The sequence below is a fragment of the Anopheles darlingi genome, chromosome 3, assembly GCF_943734745.1.
Source record: "Anopheles darlingi chromosome 3, idAnoDarlMG_H_01, whole genome shotgun sequence".
In the NCBI taxonomy this organism is placed as follows: domain Eukaryota; kingdom Metazoa; phylum Arthropoda; class Insecta; order Diptera; family Culicidae; genus Anopheles; species Anopheles darlingi.
Window position 1 is genome coordinate 65,910,968 of NC_064875.1, and position 22,500 is coordinate 65,933,467.

The 22,500-nt window shown below is 50.6% G+C and overlaps 1 protein-coding gene and 1 non-coding gene across 8 annotated transcripts in view; both read right to left on the bottom strand.

The window, feature by feature from the left end:
• LOC125955277 (coronin-1C-like) overlaps positions 1-21,899 on the bottom strand; it is a 27,056-nt gene extending 5,157 nt beyond the window's left edge. For 2 of the 7 annotated variants that reach the window (XM_049686367.1, XM_049686363.1), the window contains exon 1: positions 21,789-21,898. Coding sequence is in view for 3 of the 7 variants with exons in the window: in XM_049686360.1 (XP_049542317.1) it covers positions 21,043-21,306 (264 nt within the window). In the remaining 4 variants the exon portion in view is untranslated. Of the gene's footprint in view, positions 1-4,504; positions 4,778-5,376; positions 5,538-5,655; positions 5,682-21,042 lie in introns of those variants that run through there. The other 5 variants (XM_049686361.1, XM_049686362.1, XM_049686360.1 and 2 more) reach the window with 5 other exon arrangements.
• On the bottom strand, positions 10,590-10,661 carry Trnae-cuc (transfer RNA glutamic acid (anticodon CUC)). Its single transcript has one exon. It is a non-coding gene; the product is annotated as a tRNA-Glu (tRNA).
• Positions 21,900-22,500: the final 601 nt, after the last annotated feature.

Below are 22,500 nucleotides of genomic sequence, written 5' to 3' on the forward strand. Positions count from 1 at the left end.
ACACATATGCTTCACCATCCCATCCAAGGAGGCGCCGGCCCGGACCATAATGAGTTCGGAAGAGGGTTTAGCCTACTTTAATGTTTGGCAAAGTTCGATCCGTCTGGTCTGGCCCGGTGGCACCGGTTCGGTTCGGTCAGTGCAAGTTTTCAAATTCGAGAGCCCAAAAGCAGCACAGCAACCGAGAGCGCACGGCGGGGCTTAGGTTTAGAAAGTACCTGCCGCTGCCATATTATGCTCCCGCTGCCGCTGTTTCCAGCCAGCTTCCAGGTTCAGGTGTTCGCATCCGCAACAGCAGCACACGGAACCGGAGAGAGAGGAAGAGAGATACCAAAATGGGAGGACTGGGGAGGGGAGCTTTTTGTAATCCGCACCTCTTCCACAACTAGTGCAAATAACCCCGAGGGGGTTGGATGAACCGAACCACTGCGAGGTGGCTCCGACGGTGGCGTTGTTTTGGCGTCGGAGCTTGTTTTAGGGGAAATGGTTTCACCCCGGCCATTTCAATAACAACGCACGAGACAATAAAACCGATCGCAGATGCGAAGCGGCAAAAGAGAAAACCGATCTACCTGGCTTTTTGTGTTGTGCCCAGCCAGCCAGCCAGCCTGCCAGCCATCGGAATACGGAGCATAAAACGTGTTTGTTTGTTGTTCGATCGATGTACGCTAATGTTGATGAACATGTTTTGCCGGAACAGCTGCGGCATTGATCTCCCAGATTCCATTCCGGCTTTTATCCGGGAAAACACCGGGTTTCCCCTATAACCGATGAATAGGATGAGCTTCGTTGGTTTTCGTGGCCATTCAGCCCCAAACAATTCAGCCAGTTTGCGATGCAACGGTCATCGCCATGCGAGCATCACTCCAGGAAGTGAAATGGTTCCCTCGAAACAACCACGAAACGTCTAATAAAATATTGAAAGTAAAAACAGCGAGACCTGGTTTTCGGCGGGTTTTGCTTTCATCTTCGGAGCAACCTGTTTCGCTAGCTTAGAGCACCTCTCTACTCTTCATGTAAGCGACCAACAGCAGCATCAGCAGTAGCCATCTAGCCAGAGACCATCTCGATCTCACCTACAAAAACAACACTAATCCCGATCGGTGAGTTCGCGCTGGTGACTACAAAACTGTAAATCAATTAAAGAGATGTCTCTTACGCCATCGTACATCATGTCATTGGACACCGGCAGGTCCCAGCTCAGCAAGATAATGATGGATCAGCGGAGACCCGAGGGCAGCCACAATCAGCCAACTGGAAAACTGGCCAAACCACCGCACCGCAGGAAACGGAAAACACAAAACACAGAAAAAGAAGAGATAGACCAGCGCCAGTGATCAAAGAAAGATGTGGCTGCGAGGAAACGAAAGGGAAGCCGCCAGCCAGAGTTATGTAAGGCGAACACGTGCACGTGTGTCTGTCGCTCTGTCTGGCCACGTGTTGTATTGCTGTTTTTTTAAAACAGTAATAGTAATTGAGCAACCTGTTTTTGGAGGCAAAACACGAGTTCCTAGCAACTCGACGTGACTTCGCAAGAGCACCAAGAGTTCATTACACGCCAAACCATGGTTTATGCCGTCCAGAAATGGAAACCTATCGCTTATGCCAGCAAACTTTTGAAAATAAATTACAATTTGTCATTGGAATGGAAACAAATCGCCAAAATATTAGAATTTCCAATTACTCCAGCTATGCGATGCCATGGAGCCTCATAAAGGGTTTATTATGACCCAAAAATGCTTCTATTTTAATGATCCATATATTCCCCGACTACGGTTACGGAAATTCAATCCTATACCCATAGCGTGTTAAAATAGCTTCAAAAGGGACTCCTAACTCACTTGGGACAGTTCTACGTATCGTAGTATGAGGGCTATATCAAAGTGCCCAAGTTTCTAATATGATTTCCTGCTCCGCGAATTCAATAAACCGGCTCCTGTCAAACTCACAAAATGTAACCAGCCTCTCTGCGAAACTGTTTGCGGGGGGTTGAACCACCGTTTCGACCTTTCTCGCACGTTGTGTATCATCGGTCGTGGTTCACCATCATCGTCGTCGTCGTCGTCGTCATCGACCAAATGACGAAGGAAAATGTGAAATTTTACGCCTCGATTCACACACTGATGGTTGACACCGGCGTTGTAACGGTGGCCGAACCCCGCTGGCGCACTTGGAGCGCTGGGCGGATGATGTTGTCACCTTGTTGCGATCGTCGCGAACAAACTTGCCCCAGCTGGAAATCTGGTACTGGCCGTGTACTGTTGCAACAGCAACGATGACAACGACGCGGTGTTGATGGTGGCTGGAAATGATTAGTTCCGCCGGAAGTATCAAACGATCCGCTAGCCGGCCAGCCTCTGCTCGGTAGTGTCATTGGAACCCAATTCTTGTGTCACCTGCCCGTGGTCCATGTCCCGTGGTTACTTTACTTTGCTGGCTGGCTGGCTGGCTGGCTAATGGAGTAGCGACGAGGTTCGATGATCAGTGAAAGTCGTTCGCGCGACATGCGCCCATCGCATCGCGTGGTAGAGGGGGAGGAGCGCGATGGCAGGAACCGAAACAGTTATCTAGGTTCATCTGCCCCTCCTGCCATGCCATGCGGCCCCCCTTGTGAGACTTTCCGGTTCGCGTCAGGGCGCAACCGAGATAGGAGCAAGTGCCTCTCGGTGAGACCTCCGGGAGGGTGTACCCATCAGTAATAAGGCTGCGATAGGAAAACAGGTTCGCTCAACTAAAGCGACCTGATGGTTTCTCCACATGGCACCATCCACCGTAGAACTGGTGGCGTGTGTCTATCGTGATTTGGAGTTCGTTCGTTGGGTTCCCTGCCATTGAACCTCACGAAAGTTCCGCGGGAAAATGGAATCAGAATTTGGTTGGAAAAACGTGTTCACCATACGGGCACGGGCACGGGCACGAACAGGAGCCGTGTATGCCGCAGTGCGCGCTGCTGCAGCTGTAGCAGTGATATGGCCTTGACATACACTACGTCCGTTGGCAGATTCCCAGCAGTATTCGTCCTTGTTCTCGCTTATTCGCTCCACCGCTTTCCAGGAGCTGCCCGATTGGCGAGGTGTAGTGGTATCGTGTTGCGGTATTTGTGCGACAGAAAGTTTCCATAACATACAATTTCCGATTTTCCTTCTTCCTGTGACCCGTGGATTTCTCATTCTTACTTGAGGTGACTGCGGTTGTACGCGTTGTTCGATGTGGGCTGCGTTATTTCTATAAAGTTGTCGATGCTCGAACATTTCTCTTCATTTTCCGATGCTCAAGTAGGCCTAGTATTACCGCCTGCTTTTTGGGAATGGCCTTGAAATGGACTTTCACTGACGTCAGAGAACCATTACAGGATATTTCGGGAGCGCAGCAGCAGCAGCAGGATGTACAGGATATCGATCCTTTTGCTCAAACGACGAAGGCCGGGTTTTTGTAATCGGGAACATCATACATAATCGCACACACACACAATCACGCACACATATTTACATCCTTACTTGCATACGATGAGCATGCGGGTTGGATGGTGGGATGAAGGGTTTTTTTTGTTGATACAAATGGTTCAGATGATTTGAGAGAAATGAAGGCATATCATTACAGCAGACGGTGGCAATTTGTGAATGAAATGCGTCAAATGAATTCGCACCAGGGCGAAAACGATTTAATGGGAAATTCAACTTTGCACACGTTTCGTAACAATAACGCGATAGCTGACAGCCGGCATTTAATTCTATTACAATCGCACACGCCCATCACTCCGAAGAGATACCGGGGGGAGAGGAGAAGAGCTTCATCAACATTCACGATTTACGCTCGCGAGGTAGAGAAAGAGATAAAATCAATAACGAAATGAAGTGGTACCATCCATCCAAGCCATTGCCGGGTTGGTCAATTTTCTTCTTTCCACTTCTACCATACACTGGCAGCCGCAGTGCAACTGCTACGGTATGTTGTTGCGTAGCAACCGACGCAGTGCGAGCCCCCCGATGTTCCGACGGTTAAGTCGATCCATACAAACAACTGGCAGGAGCGCCCCACGGGCCTTAGGTAATCAAACATTTCTTTTTCCAATTTGCAGGCAACAAACCAACAACAAAAAATTACCACCAAAACATAGTAAATGCAATACTTCGCATCCAATAAATCACATAATACATAACACATCAAAGTAGCAGACAATCGAGGGCACACATTTAGCGAGATCGTAAATCAACCACCTTTGGGCCCAAGAGTGTGTGTGTGTGTGTGTATGTGTCTCATCCTAGGAGCAACTGGTGAGCTCCACAGGACCTTTAGCCAAGGAGAACTCCAACAAACACAACACTGCAAGCTACGGCAACCCTTGGAAAGTGGTTGCGACAGGTGCAAATGATGCTTTCATTTCTCTCACCAGAACCAGCACCAGGTTTTCGGGGGGTTAAGGAAGCAGGATACAGGAGAATGGTGCGAAGGAATTGCGGAAATAGCGGTACACCGGAACTCAATCTAGTGGGCAATCATTTACATTGAACGTGGACGAACGCGCACAAACACTACTCATCGTGGTGTGCTGGATTTTGCTCGATATCTTCCCAAAAAAGGCACGTCTGCTCTGCTCTGCTTCCGTCGGAACAAACTTCTGGCACTAACGAGGGACGAATACTAGGTTTTAGGGTTGCTATTCTACTGCTGGGCACTCGCGTTATGACGACTTGGCGGCAGCTGGAAAGACTACCTCCGCACAGGCTCGTCTACTAATCACACACTTGGGCCAATGAACACAATCAAACTAGTGGGACTAATGAGAAGAGAATGAAATGGAATTTAGAATTTATCGCAAGATTTTCACATAAATTCTCTCTCCACTACACAAATGATGTAACACAGGGAAAACCGAAAAGCTACTACTACTAGGTAGCTTGCCGTTGCCCTAGCACACTAGCGGCCTACTACTACTGCACTGTTCGCTAGTGAGCAGATCCCGTTCCGCAGCAGCAGTTGGTTCGATTTTGCTCGCACTTTTTTTTTCTTCGTCAGGATAGCATTCCCAACTCATCTATCTCATTTACGCTTTCGCAAACTCTCTCCCTCTCTCACACTGTGCTTGCTTGTGATCCTTTTTCGTGTGCGAAAGGCGCATCACAGTGAATGAAACGCACCCCCAAGGCACGCTCGTACACACACACACACACACTAGCAAGTATTGCGGATGATATTGAATGTCGTAAATGCCGATGGTGGGTGGGTGTAGTACACTACAACTGCGGGGTGTGTGTGTTTGTATTTGTGTGCGTGCGGAAAAGGACGAATAGTATTTTCACTAAGAGAGCGCGCGCGCCCCCATCACAACCGGCACCAAACCATAGTAACCACACAGACGCACACACACACACACACCCACAAAACAAGCCAAAAAGGATGGTCGGTAGAAGCGTACGAGGGGGAGAATTTTCTCGGCAAAAATCTCCGCGGAACAGCGAACACACCACCGCGCGGCGTCACTTTCGGTTTCCACTGGAAAACACAACAACGCGCGTACGCAGCAGCTGCCACGGAGTGTACAATCGTAGTGCACACTTGCTTGTTAGCTAGCTGAGCTGGTTGGCTGGCTGGACACTCTGGGAACATTTAAACACCAAATGCACCGTCTAACCAGCAATCGAAATCGAAACGAACCCGAGACCACTCCACCGCAACCGAGGATACTGAGGACGGATGGTGTATTGGATGGTTGGAAAACCCGCTGATGAAGCTCGCTCGGGGCTGGAGAAAACGCAAACGAACCGAACGTGGCCGAACATGGAACTGCTCGAATCTCGTCGGCGTTGCGGCCAACATCCCGCCGGTTAAGTGGATCCAAGCGATGCTCTCGTTTCGAAAATCTCTCTCTTGCTCTCTCTCTCTTTCGGGGTTGTGGTGAGTAGATACTGAGTCTCGCTCTCCTCGTAGTATCAAAACGAGTGAAAGACGCGATAAAAGTCCCCCCCGCTTTGCTGATCCATCATCTAGCTGGTCACCCGATCTAGTTGATAAGCCGTGGCAACCGAGAAGGGGGTAGAGCGGCCGTTGCTAGTAAGAGAGTTTTGCGATGGTTCGGTTGATAAGCGCGGTGGATTCAAGTCGGCTTCAGATGATGAGTAGTCGGCGCTCTCAGCAAGCGTGTGTTGTTTGCGTGCGGTTTGTTGCAGTAACCGTGCAGCAAGCAATCCACTTCAGTCTTCAATCGGAGGCTTTTCTTCTTCCTCTTCCTCTTCATGCCCAGTTCCACCGATAGATGTTCCTCTGCTCAACCCTCCTCGCCACTGTGTGGCTGATCAATGAGATTCAAATTAATTATGCCCTCCCCTATCGCAGATGGTTTCGTTTCTCCGGCGAGTTAATTCGAGAGCAGCAGCAGCAGCAGCCGCAGTCGATGATATACAAAGTGGAATTGGCCGACCAAAGGAGGAAGGTGGTCCGGCGGTCCGGCGGTCCGGCGGATGTTTGCAGCCTTTTTACACAGTCCCCTTTCCCCCCTGCGCATGTTCTATGATCCGTGGTGCTTTGGAGATAATTCAAATGAACGCCTCAAGACGCCTCACGCACAACACTCGCGAGACTCGCCACCGCCATAAAGGCATGTGCAGCAGTAGCAGCAAAAGCAACGATGGCCACAGGAAATGGCCACGAGTGAGATAAGTGAGTATCGATAAAGGGGCAACTGGGGGCCAGGCAACTGGGGGCCAGGCAACTGGTCAATGCAGAGAAGAGAGCACCCTCTGTGCCGCTGACACGTACACGATCACCACCGACTTCCTCAATGGATAGAGGATCGCGCATCGATCGAGGTTGGTTGGAAGGAATTTTCCTATTACCCTTCGGTCAATCATCTCGGTTCCCTTGTTCCCACGTGCATCCGATGATGATGATGTTCCTAGGGTGTTGGTTGGAATGGCCTCTATTCGCACGAATAAAGCTTTATATGGTGATTGGTGTGGCCAAACGCCGAATCACACGGGACATGCCCTCTCCCCCGATGGCCCCCCCCACAATCAAGATCCGTTTTAGATAATTTTTGGCAATCGACCATCGCGGCACCAGGCTGTGTCATTCCGCTAATCGTGCGCTATAAACGGTTCCAACGTTTCGCCCTTTTACGATGATTATCATAATTCCCCCCCTCAATTGTGATGGTCGCTCGCTGAGGCTTGGGCCACACCGTTGGGGTGAGAGTGTTCAGTTGGGAATTGTTGATGGTGAACCCTAAATGGTGCCATTTTGTATTTCCATCTCCGGTCGGTACATCGCGTGAACATCGCGCTCGCGTCAGGTGTCTGACTGTTGATGGCAAGAGACCTCGCGTCGCGTGATCCAGATCGTGAACGTCATATCGGAAGTGGCGCGGTGACCATCAGTCGCACGAAAGAGAACAAAAAGTGTCCCCAAAAAGTGTCAACAAATCAAACGAAATCCCAACAACACACCGCACCCTCCGTACCGTGTTTGGTTTAGTTTCGATGGCCTCACGATGGGGCTGGTGTACGATCAATTTTGTTTGTTTTTGTTGTCTCCGGCCAAACGCCCAGACCATGATCTGCATCAGGTCTGGGCAAAGTAGAGACCCACGCGCAACGAAAAGAATCATGCCGACCACGATCGCAACAACACGAACCAAGCGCCGAAACAGCAGCACTACTGCTACTACCAACGGCTAGTGTTGTGCTAGTCTGAGGACTGAGCCAAGGGGACCATGACTAATGCACCTGTGACGGCAGTGTGCCACAGACCCAGTACTGTGCTCCCCTTCCCCTTGCCATGCCCTTCGCCTCTGCTAACGAGAAAACAATCGATTGGCGACGTTTCATGGCGCCAATTATGCCATTAGCCCATGGGCATGGGCAACGTTCAACGTCCGCGTCATCGTCATCGTCACCGGCAGCAACGTTGGTTGGTCATGTCCGTTTGCCGTTTGTGCTTTAGATTTCGAGGGAAAAGTGACTTGTGGCCCCCTTGCGAAACCTGCCATTCCAGACAGCCGCTAACCCTCGCTTCTTCCACCGCCTTTTGGGCCTGGCGCACGCCCTGGTAACCTATTTTCGGTGTGGAGTTTTTTTTTGCGCGACCAATAACGGGCTGCAGGGGCCCTTGACATGACACGGTAGCAGCGTGTGCATACACCTGGGAGGGGCCTTCGTGAACTAGGTCTCCCAAATGTCCGGAAGTACGCCGCAAGTGAGCTTATGCGGGCGATACCGATCGGTCAACGTCAACCTGGGGCACCTGGACGTCGGTGACGCTGCCGCCGCCGTCGTCGTGTATCATCAACGGAAGCGCAGTAACAAGGCAAGAGCCTTGAGCCTTGAGAGTTCAAGGTTCCGGAGTTTATTACACCCAATTCCAGACCTTCTGACCAGCTGATGGGATATGATGGAAACGACGAATACTGGCGAGCTTCTTGCGTGTTTACCAGCACCTTAAAGCGCCTCAAGATAGTGACCACATCCTTCGGAGATAGTTACCTGAAACGAAGACAAATAAAAGAGCTTATTAGTAATGCATCTCTCTGCCCGGAGTTCCGGTGAGCAGCAGAATAATTCCTAAAATAATTCCTTTCTTTTCCATCAACAGCACACGTGGCCATCGCGTGTCCGGTTTACGGTGCATGGACGCAGTCACGCAATGTACCGAGCACCTGGTTCGCACCCCGGGGGGGGGGGGGGGTTATTCGAAAATGTTCAAGTTCATGGAACGTGGATGAAATGGAAAATTGAACTCCTATCGATCCAACGAGTACATTCCCCAATATCGAAGGCAGAGTAGAGACCACTGCACATTATGCGCAATTGAACAGTGAGAGAAAAAAAGCAGCACACTTCCGGAATGTCCTTGAGAGCTTTCCGATTTCGATCCTGACTCCTGAGTTCAGTCAAATTACGGATCGACCAGTCTGTGCACAGCCTGTGCACGATTAATCATCTCCAGACACGTAAAACATCACCCCCGTGTTCTGGCTCTGGCTAAAGCATCTCCAGCCCCCGATTGCCGCCACCAGAGCACAACATCCTAGCTTTACATCGTCTCGCATCCATGAACCATGTACTTCCCACGGAGCCCCACGTGAAGTAAATAATGTACGTTATTTTTTTTTGGGGGAGAGACCCGGCGACCGATGAGTCATCGCCAGCGACAGTCACCCCCTCTCGCACGGCGCTGGTGGTGGTGGTAGTTGGTGGTTGGTGCGCAGACTCCAAACTTCACCAGACGACGCTCACCCACCATCGGTTCGAGGGGGGCCGGGGGAGATGAGGAACACGGTGCAGAGCGCGCAAGGGATAAACAGAGAGAAAGTTGTGAGAAAGAAAGAGAGAGATAGAGAGATGTAATAGCAAAACAAACAATAACAATGCTGGAGCCACCGGAGATAAAAAACACCCCCCAAGGAAAATCCCTCCCAAAAGGCACACAAAGGGACCATTCTGGACCGTACGGATTGGAGGAAAGCCATCGTTTGCCACCGGATGGCTAAAGGGGAGTGCGGTTGAGGACGTTGGCGCGAGGGTGTACACACTCCTCCACAACGTTGCCCTCGAGCGCTAGAGGATCCACCGGGTTCGCACTCATCGCCACGCGAGACCGAGCCCGAGAAGAGAACACCAGAGTGTCGCTCCTCTCCGAGTGAGGCATCGTCATCACATTCTCATCGATCGATGCAACATGTCCTCGACAGACACACACACACACACACACACTAACAGGCACACAGATACATAGGATCCCAAATGTCAATATCCTCCCTTACCCGGTAGTAAACGTCCCCATGCAATGGGACTGTGCGCATCATTGCGGATGATGTGGAAATGATGGTGATGGTCATGATGATGATGATGATGATGGTATCCTTGCAGACTGGTGATGCCTGTCACGAGACGAAGTGGGGATGGAGCAGACACACGGACAGCGCACGGATTGCATCATGGCCGCTTGTTTGCTAGCCTTTTAACGACGACACACATAACCGAAGACGAAAGTAGAATTCAATAATTCATCCGCGTGATTATCGATGACAACAAAAAAAACACAACCGTCTACATGACATGACATTGGCGTATAGGGATTTGGTAACTCCCCTCCCACCCCACATACACCGTCTCGGCCTTCCGAAGCATCCACTGAGTTTGTTGGAAATTGAAGGATACACAGTTTGCAACGTCCAAGTGCAATATTTGTTGCAGCTGCAGACGCCATTCCGAACGTTATGAAATGGCGTTCGGGTGTTAAAACACATTGCATCGAATGCCAGCAGGAAATTGCAGCGACTTGTTGATGACAACTATCTAAGGTTTATCGCGCTCGAATCGGGGGCGATTCGTAGCGAATCACTTTCGCGTGTATTAGGGGGATGACGATAGGAGGGTGTAATCAGATAAGAGGCATCAATAGGCCGATCCAGTGCGCAGTTTAATGCAATTCATAAACCCAACCATTAGTAATACTTTGTGGGGTTGACTAAAGGGGTGACATTCCCCTTTCCCCCCCCCCCCCATTTTGTGTAATCTTTGCTTGAGATCCTACGAGGTTATTTTTGTTGGAAAATTACAAAAAAAAGGAAAATAAATCGAAAAAAAACTCTTTTCCCATACCGGGAATCGAACCCGGGCCTTCCGGGTGAGAGCCGGATATCCTAACCACTAGACAATATGGGACTTGATGCTTGGCGCGCTCGATTTCAGTTTGTTTCCTCTGCCGTGAGCAATTATTCTCAACATACTTGAAATCCGTGTTTTATGCTCCTTGTTGTATCCCATATTGTCTAGTGGCTTGAATATCTGGACGGAATATTTCATCCTACCACAACCGAAATAGTCATAGTAAACGTCTTCCAATATAGTTAAAAACGACAGATTACAAATTCCGATCGCGATCTGATCGCAAAACATGCTGTTCAGCATTTATGCCGAAACTTACATTGAGTATCACCATTGGATCGATTTCTTAGGGATTAATGCTCTCGCAACACTTCGAAAATATGTTGTATTTCGGATCCCAATAGCACACAAGCGGTACAGACTTCAAAATGAAACGATTTCATGCGGGTAACATTAGTAGCCAGCTCTCGATTCGCGAATGCGGAAGGAATAGGAAGAAGTAAAACCCCGACGATGATGATGATGATGATGATGATGGGGCGATGATAATGTTGTTGCTAAAGTCTCTTTACCCCTTGCTTGGAATAGGAAAAATGCCGGCCCCACGGATCGCTGACCGAACACAGGGAGCCGCCAGCGGAACAGCGCAAGAGGTGTAGTAACAGCCACCAGCAGTTGAACTGCGAAGAATGCCACACACCAAACTGTGCTGGATGATCTCCCATGTGTTCGCGGGCTAGCAGGCGAATCATAAGACAAAAAGGGAATCACAAAGAGAAGAAACAGATGATTCTGGATGTGGGGAGAACGGTGAATATACGTTAAAAAAACATTGCTCTCCAACTCTGCTGCTGCTGCTGCTGCTGCTGCTGATGCTACTGCTGTTGCTCCAACGATAACGAAAAGTGGATTTAATTACGTCTAATTAAGCAGAAGAAGCCATTGCCCGCCAGTGTAGTGGAGGTCGGCCAAGAAGCTCTAGCTCTAGAGTGCCGTTCCATCGCTCAATTTTCGAACAGCAGGGTTGCGGTGGCCAATGGAAGGGGCAACCGGCCGGGCCAGCCGAGCCAGCCGGGCCAGCCGGGCCAGTGTCAGTGTGACATTTGCAAGCAGGAACTATTTAAAGATCGACGGTTTTCTGGTTTCTCCGGGTTTTCCGGCTGGCCAGATTGGGTGCAAAAGCCGTCGTTGCTCATGCAGACCGAGACACTCTCGCTCGTTCCATCGTCAGAATCGTCAGAACCGTTTTTACCGTTGTTAATCCCCTGAAGCGGTAAGCGGTCGGTGCTCTGCCACAGTTGACATGCAATCGATGAACAGACCTACTGCTATTAACATACGATCCCCAGACAACTGCAAACTCGACTGTTCTAAAGTGTACAAACCTTGCAAAAAGGGCCAGAATGGGGTGATGACAATGAAATTGTATAAATCATCATAATTGCTCATCCAGTCCAAAGTTTTGAGGCTCCGGCATCGTTCTGGGTATACATTGCGGACGTTGGCAAAAAGTTACGAATGTGTTTAACCACTCGCAGTCATTGTCCACCGAGTTGGCACACGCAATTGATCACAATGAAGTGACAAAACAATTTTTCACATTTTGCATATCAATGGGTTAAAATGCAGCGAAAACAAAACACTACGTTTGGTAAGGGGATCTTTGTGTGCCAACTCCGGGATTCTAAGTAACCCTCCCCGCGGGGGGGCAGTTCATGTTACATCACAGGTCCCGTTACGACGCACAATCTCTATTATACCGCCAAATGTACCGGACATACGCATTGCGAGTTGAAGCCTAAATCGAAACGAATTTCGCCAACACCAAGAGTTGGTTGAGTGTTTCGGAATCGGTGCTTATGCTAAGTGATAGTGATTGATTACATTAAAAACACCAAACCACGACCAAGACAACAGAAAGATATTTCCGCTACGCGTGCTACAGTTTAATCTAATCAGGGCATGACGGAGCCGGTCCTTCCGGTGCGTTTCTATACCATCATCGTCATCGTCAAGGGAGCACCACGAACACAACATATGGGAGAGCTCGCATTACCGAAACCGATCTCACCAAACCCCAAAACACATCGGAAAACATCGGAAAACAGAAAAAAAACAAAAGCCAAACAAACAAAACCACGCTATGCAAATGAGCGGACGACGGAACGGAACGGAACGGTGTCCGGATGCCGGTCAACGAAACAGGCCTGAAAACAGAGAGCGAGGCGCCAAAGCCACAACCATCATATCAGCGAGAGTACGGACAGACCCCTACGGCCTCCGTCTGTGTGTGGTGCGATGATTATTCCCGTTAGCATGGGGACTGGGCCACCAACCAGATGCCACGGGGCTGGAGCGGCCACGGCCAAACCTTGCGCCTGAGAAGGGATCGGAACTATTGTTTTTTCGAGTGGCTTTTGCCCAAGAGGCGCTCTGCACTACTTATGCCAATTGTTTCATCGCAGCGTTCCCATATAACCTAACCACCAGCAGGGCGAACGCTATCGACGAACTGCGGCTGAGACGTTGAGGTGCATCTTCAGCAATGGGATCCACGTTTGCGAACCAATCGGCGGCGGCTAGGGCGCTCGAGCGATAAGACATTTGTGTAAAGGAGATGATTTGTTTATCGAATCCGAAAGCCCCATAAAGACAATGGGAAACGGGAATATATCCTACACAATAGAACAGTAAAACCGGTTCAAGGTTCCCTTCCCGAACTGCTGTCACTGTGGCCGTGTTTCATGTAGAACATCACACCGGCCATGACCTGTACCTGTAGTATGGAAGGTGCTATCCATCATGTCCAAAGCTACCTGCAGTGAGTGTTGCGTTGGCTTTTCGGTGAATATAGAGTACAAACATGAGGCCCGGGCAAAGATCGAACCGAAACTTTCTTTTACCTAATTACAACCGTCATCCGTCGGGGTGCAGCATTCAAGTCTAGATGATTATACCCCCAGGGCATAACCCCTTGAGAACCCTCCGTGTTCCATTCTTTCATCCCGACCGGCACCGTACACTACCTGAAGTCAGGTAGGGTCGTATGCTGATGCCCAGGGTCCAGGCCTCAAAAGATGATAAAGATTGCAGCGTCGTTTGAACTGCAAATGGAGGTTGCGCCAAGGTGCACGGCAAGAGAAAGAAGAACCGCTGGCTGGGGTGTGTGTAATTGTTTCTGATTATTTTGTAAAACATTGCTTTTCAATATCCACATAATAACTGCGACATTGCGTCGATGGTGATGGTGGCGCAAAAACTGGGAGAATGGGGCACATCGTGACCATGCACTTTACCACCACCACGTCGATCGTCGATGGCTGATTGATGAACCCATGGAGAGCTCATGGTCTTTACCATCAGAACTCCCGTCCCATGGATTCTCCTGGCAGTTCGACGAACTTTCAAAGTCATGGTTCACCTCCCCCCCCCCACCGAGTGTGCCCACCGAGAGACCTTCAATGCTCACTCACTGGCGTTTCAATGGCGCAGGCGAGTGGAGTAATCCCGGCGACCCAGACCGGACCCCAGAAGGGGCCTTGGTGCCGCTTCGGGGAGTTAACGGTGCTGTGGGGACGCCTGAGGATATCATCACCATCACCACAACCATCACCATCGCGCTCGCGATCATCGCTCCAGTCAACCGAACGCGGCCTTCATCGTTCGCGACGCGACGCGACGCAAGATCATCATTATCGCCGCCATCAATCTTCTCCGCAGACCTTCCGAAAACTTCGCGAACCCGTCTCCATGACAGGCCATGTCGATGGGTCGGGAAAGGAAGGGAAGAAGGAGAGGGGGGAGGGGTTGGCAATCTCCTGTCACACTTCCAGTCGCAGTCAGCCTTTCACCTCCGCTCTCCCTCCCTCTTTTGCAGACGAACCCGGGGGTAGAAAGGTTTTGCACAACAGTTCTACTTCCTTTTCCACTGACATTGGACTCCTTGACACAGTTCTTACACCCGTCGCTTGCCGTGTTTGCCGTGGAGTACCCGGGACCTATAAGCCGATGACTCCCCCAAACCGAGAGCCACAGTCCAGCACTTTGTTGTATTCTCGTATCGCGATTCGCAATCTATCTCTCCTCCGCAATCTCGTGTACACCTTCTTCATGGCAAGGCATACGTCTACACGTGGCGTGGAGTATTGGGGGGGGGGAACTTCCAAAGATGGCATGCGCCTTGCCTCGTGTCGTCTTGGTAATAGATTCGATTATTTATTTATTTAAAGAAAACCTTTACCGGACGCGGTCAGCACCGTCCGACAATGGTCGTTGGACAATGTTCGCGGTCGAGACGAGACCCCGGGCACTAGACACCGCGAAAGTGTGCCACAACGTCACGTCGCGCGTCGAGGCTCGTTGAATCGATACACCGAAAATTCCAAAAAGGCGCGGAACTGGAATCGTACTTAAACTTGTGTTCGAACTCGAGACTGCTGCTCAAAACCTTTACTGCTGCTGCTTCCGGTTCACCATGATGAAGCGTGTTGGTCGTGGCGTTGGCGTGGCGCGAGTTTTTTTTTTTTTTTTTTTGGTAGGAGATAGCAAATTTAAAGTGACAAGCCCCTTGGCGGCACCATTGGCCGTTTGAGCACGAAATGAGGCGTGAAATGAGAAATTATCGACATTCCAAATCTAACTCCGTGGCACCGTGGCCCTGGAATAGACCAGACCAGAGACACCAGACGGCGTACGTCCGTCTGAATCATTCCAACGAGCGGTGCATGGATCGAAGATCGAAAGGTTTTCGGTAAACGGCTTCTCGGCAGTAAGCCACTACTAACCTTCCCGTCCCGATGCAATCGATCGGGGAATTACACGGAAATGGACACGATACAGCACCCCCCTGTTGTTGACCCTGGATCAAAAGTTGTTAAAATAGGATTTACCACTGACGGTGCCAGTAATGGTAGACAATTAAAATCCAACTCTTCTGTGTGAAGTCGTGTGAAGCGGCGGTTGTAAATCAAGCCGCAAAAGTTGCACGCCGATCGAAGGACAATCACTACACATCTTCCCTTTTCTCTGCCTGGTCAGAAGGACGCAAGATGATGAGACAACTTCGTTTAATGTATGTGTGTCGAAGATCCAGACATTCCAGAAGAAGCAAATGTTGCTTCAAATCAAAGCAAACGTCGCAGCGATAAAAAAGAGACCATAGACCTATCCCATATGGGTCTATGTACGATACACCTGAAGAGGACATACCATTAACGCCACAAAATGTACAAAGTATGGTCGGCAATAATATCGGCGACTGTGCGACGTCGGTTGGTATCACTCGAACTTGAATCTAAGGTTGTACGAAGCAACCACCGATAAGATATGGCAGTCCAGCAGCACCGGGGATGGGGTGGTAGGAAGAAACTACAAACAACCCGTAAGCAAACGTTGAACAAGTATCAATGCGCTGGTGCGCCGCAAGATAAGAATATTAATTGACAGTTCGAAGTGACGATGCGGTGCGCCTTGGAAACCCTGGAAGAGCTGATGGGAATTTTTGGGGAGACCTTCGGTGTCAAGTTGGTGCTCCGGGTGTCACGACTCGTTAATTCCTTTTGCCCTCTCCCTCCCGGAGAAACGCCATGGCATCCAGCTTATGGTTGCGCGGTACATGCGGTGTACATAGAATAGAGAGTCTTGCGAAGGCATTGATTGACCTACGACCAAGGTACGTGTCGATGTTGTAACACCAATGAAGCATAGACGTAGAGCATTGCTCCTGCTTCCAGGGGCGCACAAGGTTTAGCAATCCGGAATGGTACAATCAACAATTTGAATAATTTTACGTCGCCAGATGTCTGACAGCAGAGGGCGACATTCGTCGGTTTCTTTGTGTGCTTTGGAGTTACTGTTTGTGAAATAGCTAATCGGGCCTGAACTTTCTCACTATCTCGGTCCTCGACCTCAGACTGCTGTCTTCAGGCCCGTGCTTTCTAAACGAAGGCAAGTTAATCGCTGAACACCGAACACGGAGAATTTGCCATTTTCAGAAATGCTTTCCAGTGGCCTCTCTCTCTCTGCCCTAATAGTTCTAGATTCTATCGCTCGCCCGGTTAAACTCCACCCTCCCTATATACTACTGACCCATTATTAGCTGCGGGGCGAAGGGCCTCAGGCTAATGATACCATGGTACCATGTTCTTACCGTGTTCACCCCGGACTCCCATCTGGCCCCGGGCCACAGCACACACACATTCAGCTTCATGTTTGACCAGAGTGTCCTCCATTCTTTATTCATTATGTCGTTGGCGCTTCACACGAGACGCGAGACCGACTGTCGCCGTCGGACCCCGTCGGACCGTTGTACACCGTTATAGAGAAGGTGGCAGTTTAGGAGTTGGTTGCTTCTTGGAATCGACATCGCCAGGTCCATTATCGACCATTTCCAACAGGCTGACTGACTGGTTGGCTGCAGCAGACGTTCCATGGCGCCAGTGATTGCACCGGATTGCAACACGCACCGTTGCACATGCATACAACCATATATACACGGCCCTTTCGATGGTCGGATGGTAAACATAAAGCCTGGTTTCTATGCTAGATATTCTAACGATTACCTTCGACTCCGGGGGCCACCACCACCAGTCATACGATGGTTCCGTTTGGGCGGGAATGATGTAAAGTCCCTCCTAAACCCTCCTTGGTGACCCCGGTGCAAACAGTGCTGGAGTGCAGCACTGGAAGGTGTACAGAGACGGAACTAATTGCACACGATGGATGGATGACGCGTTCGAATGGACGCGGGAGGCGAGTAGCAGGAGCGAAGTAGTAGGAGGAGGAGGAGGAGGAGGAGGATAAGGATGACATCGGCATCAGCAGCGTATCAAGGGCAATGTTTACCCTGAAAGGCACTAGCTTCAAGCAGTGTACACTCGAGCGAGAGAGGGAAGAAACAAGACGAAAACGTGACGAGACGAGCACAAGCTTTGAAAAAATCCACCACTTTTATGATCCCCCCGGGCGGGAGGGGTGAGTTTTTTTTACAATCGAACCATTAAGTCACCAGAAATATGGACGGTTCGATATGGTTAGATGGTTGCAACTGCGTTGCACTTTACGGCTGCATCACCTGGCTGGACTTCATATAATCACACTCTACCTGACGGTGGTACCGGCTCTCTGCCCAAACCCAAAATGGTGTTCGCTAACGTAATTGGAAGGGTGTTAATCGAATGTGGACCAACGCTGTTACTACCACTTCTCTCCCCCAAACAGAGCGGAGGTAACGGAGAACTGAGAAAAACGAAACAAACTTAGGCCCATGTTGTGGCCCAAATTTGGTGCAGAGACTTGTTAAGGATTGGTTAAGAGACCTGAAGCGAAGTTGAATGATCGATCGAAGAAGAATAGGCTAATTGGCGTCCGTGTCCGTGTGTAGGAGGACACACTTGCCAAAGTGACAGCGGAAAGAGAGTTCTCGGTTCACGGCAAGGTGCTGCGCTACGAGAAGGTGCTAAGTAGGAAAGCTACTTCGTCCGACACCTAGCAGCCGATCCCATCTATGGACCAACACCACTCTCTAGACTCACCCCGCCCCCGGAGGGTCGGGAGCTCCAGTTCCAGAGATCTTCCTAAATGCTAGACCGTTGAACCATTCTTCGGTTCGCTGGATTCTACGCTACTTCGTTCGGTGTCGTCATCGTGTGTTGTTGATGATGTGATCCATCAGATATTTGCCCTTCCATCACCAGCATCCCAGTAGGCCCTGGCGGCGGCCCCCGGCTACTACGATCACATCCATTCCAGTATTCCAGACACGGTCACAGTGCTGGAGATTATTATTAAAATGGCATGCCGCCTTGTGTCTCTCCTCTGCTCCCTCCATCCAGACCACCGTCTGTTACTCGTGTGTGACTTCACTTTGAAGTGCAACCACTTCAGGGCCCCTCCTCGGACATGGCACAAGCTCGGAGGAACTTCCCCTATTGCGCAGCACCACGCCGCGAAGTTGATAGTAGGAACGCTCGTCCATAGCCCGGCGTTGTGTTGTGTTCGGTCAATCGGAACCCCTCTCTCTCTCTCTCTCTCTCTCTCTCTCTCTCTCTCTCTGTGCTTCGACCTACTTCAACACCAACCCTTGCGATGATGGAGTGCACGTGCCAGCCGTATAGCCGGGCTCTAGACCGGGCGATAACCGATCCCTACCGCCACCACCTCATGCTCTGTACCAGCAACGTTAATCTGCAATCTGCAATGGCATAAGGCATAGCGCACTTGACTCCTACACACCGAGCGCGGTTGGTGAATCAAGAACTGGCAGCAGATTGCAAATATCGCTCCCAAACATGTCGTTCGTCCTGGGAGGAACTGCCGCAATCGACGGAATGAATCGAACGAAAGCAAAAACTCCAAAGCAGAGCAAAATAATTCCTTCGCTGCCGACAATCGATACGTAGCGATTGCAGCGCGCCGAGCGTTGCGTGCAGATCACGCTGATTAACGATCGCACCTACCATTAATGCTAACCATTTTCTCGCCTCGCCGTTGTTTGTGCGCAGACCGCAAAGGCCGATGGCGCGTGAGGCGCCACCATCCTCGCTACAAACGCACACACACACACGCCAATCATCGCCGTTGGCCTTATCAGCGCTTTTCACTGGATTTTCTTCTCAGATCCCAAACTATGTGCACCACTTCTCATTCGCGATCAACAACAACAACAACAACAACAACAACAACAACGACGACGAGGATGTGTGGTTGGCCGGATTGTGAATGAAAACCCCTCGCGCCTCGGGAGCACGTGCGGAAAATTTCCTTTTCCTTCGCACGCGGAAAATCCGGACCGGGGGCGGGTGGCTGGGTTTGCGTTTGAAGCTGGGTGAAAACCCCGCGTCCACCCACCTCGAAGGGGAGGAAATTAGTGGACGGTGGGGGCACCGATGGTTCCAGATGGACCCGAAGAGATGGGCAAGGGAAAGAAGAGCAACACTTTCACCCCGGGGGCTAATTTTCGAGAATTATGCCTCCGATCGGATGAACCTCGGACGGCTTTCATCAACATGCAGCTTCCACTCTTTGCTCTGCTCTTCGGGTTGCATTAGCTAACCATCTCCGGTGGCCAGTGGTGGAGGCTTCTTCGCCGCCGAATTTGTTCGCCTGTAATTCGACCGACCGCGGGGCAAGAGAGGAAATTCGAAATTTGTGGCAATTAAGCGCGCGGCTTTAAAGCCAATTCCGCCGGAATCGATGCAGCGGTGCAGCAGCCAGCCAGCCATCAATGTTCAGCAGGATAAGGTCGTTAGAATGCGCGCTGCATTCGCGTCTGCCGTCCGATCGCCGTCTTCTGAATCGGAACTTACATCATCCCAAAGGCGTGTACTCCGAGAGAGCAACACAATGGACCATCAGCGAGAGAAGAAAGTGAAACCTACCTGGGGCCGTTTTTCGGCGGGGACCGTGAAACCCGTGTATTTGCATAATGATACGTCTCTTGACGCTCTGCTCCGTCCGGATGATGAGTGATCTGCTGTTGCTGCCGAAAGTAAGCCAAAACCAGGAAATCCGTCTTTTGGCAACGCAACAACCGGAGTGCTACCCTCTGGTTCATCTTTCCATGGAGTGCTCCCCACAAGAGCCACCACCTCACGGAAGCTCCAAGCGGAAGCGCGTGGTAGGATGGGGCCGGAAAGGTCCGCTGTGGGGTGGTGGAGGCCAACCAGCCTACCCGGACTGCGTGTTTCGTGGTTCGAGGATCGAATTACAATTAAACGCTGGACTGCACGATCGAGTTTCCCAGAAAGTGAGTTGACAGTGCGTTCTACAGACACACACACACACGCGCGCACAAAAGGGATAGCAAACGTTTGCAGAAAAGCGGTTTTTTGCGGCTTCCAGCAACGAGGACGAACTGGGAAGGCAAAGCGTAATGGGCCAAGAATTAAGATGCACCTTTGCGGCAAAGCAGGCCGGCAGTTCTGGCACACATACAAACACACACACACATATATACGTTGCAGTGGACCAGATGCAGACGCAGTCGTAGCAGGCCCTTGGCATATCCTTGCCGGCTGCTTTTGCCAAAAAGTTTATCCGGTCCCCTTTTTTCTCTTCGCTTCGTACTCCGTACCACCGTTTCCTGTCTCGTGGTCCGTTCTCATATTCGACGGAAGACGCGGAATAAGAAACTTCATTTTTCCCTTTTTTGGGAAATGGCAGCGTGTGCCGGGCGTCTGGTCTGCTTTGGGCCGCTTCGCTTTGGACTGCGGAGCGAGGAAAAATGTTGGAAACCGGTTTCCGCGCAGCGATTGCTTGGATGAGATCGTTCTCTCGGGGGGATCTGCTGGTGGTTTTGCTCGAAGCAGCCACCCGGTGCTTCGCTCACACGCTTACTATGATCATCCCACCGCCCCGCCATTGTCGTCGATAAGATGCTGATGGTATCCTTTGGTGGAGGATGCTTATGCTATATGCTGTATGTGGTCCGTTCACTTACCTTTTTGGTTGGTTTGGCGCAACCCCGAGAGTCGATCAGGCCGGTCTTGACCGCCGGTGCCGGTTCGGATGCATCTGCGGTCGGAGTGGGCACCGATGCAACCGAACCGAACGTTGGCAGCTTGTTCGAACTGCCTTTCGGTTCGAACGATGCAGCGGCGGCAAGTTCAAACTTTTTCTTGATCGCTTCGAGGGCGGATCGCGTGCTGGCCGCGGTGGCCGTACGGACATCCCCCATGAGGATGTCGGGCTGTAGCTCTAGCATGTCGATTTCAGCTCCGGCACCGACAACCTGTGTCTCTAGTCACACGCCACGAAAACACCAGGGGAAAACTCTCGACCACCACCGGAAAATCGAATTTGAACTTCACGCACTCACACCACGAAGCAAAGATGCACCACTCCGCGGTCGATGGCTCATGCACTGATGCAAAGGTCAAGGTTTGCTGCGCGTTCTTTTGTTTTTGTTCGGGCCTGCTTCGCTCACATCCACATACCTAAACTCTGGTGATCTTCTTGGGTCTCAGCTGCTGCTGCTGCAGCTTGTTTGGGATGCAGCGATGCGTTGGGCTCATCAACACACCGACACTTCGCCAGGTAAAATGCTACGAGATGCGCTTTTTGCAGGTAAACGGAACACTGCACCTCAAAAATACCCTCACACACGGGAACAAATCACTTTGGCGGAACGCCTGGGTTGCAAATGCACCGTAACGGGGACCGCGAGATACGGAACAACGAACTCACCTTAACGGACAGAAATATATAAAACACGGAAACACAGCGAAAGGACAAGGAAAGGATCGTTATCCTTTATTTATTTACTATCCAGCGGCACCGCACACACAAGACAACCGTTTCGCGCGACCGCCGGGAGAAGAGTCCGTGCACGTGTGTGTGGACAAACGAGCAAGAGCTACCCAAGGGTAGATTTGAATTGTTGCGGGCTCTCGTGCGACCGTTTCGATGCCGGCGGAACCTAAATGTGCCACAATACATAGACATTTTATTTCCATCGGTCGCATTTCGGCCTTGTTCCCAGGGTCCCGCGCTGGTTGGGGCCCCCAAAATCACTACGAGTTTGGTATTTTATTTGAAAATCAAACATACTTGAAACTAGGGAAATGAGACATGAATTAAAAGGGTAAAAATCTTCAATTAACCGACAAAATCGCGCTACAATTGTATTAAAAGGGTGGGAGTGGGGGTCCAACGATCCAAGCAGGCTATAACATGTAAAGTTAGAATAAAAACGCTCCAAACCGTTTTTAAAAAGGGTTCAAATAGGGTCTGCCTGTCTCAATTTGTACCACTACAGCGTCCAAATTGATGCCCATCGAGAGGCACAATCCGCGGATTGGGCATCAAAACGGCCTTTCTTTTCTTGTTGGGGATGTTGTTCCAGGTATTGGTGACACCGAAGATTGCCGGCGCTACGAGAGGCCCGCTTTGTTGAGAG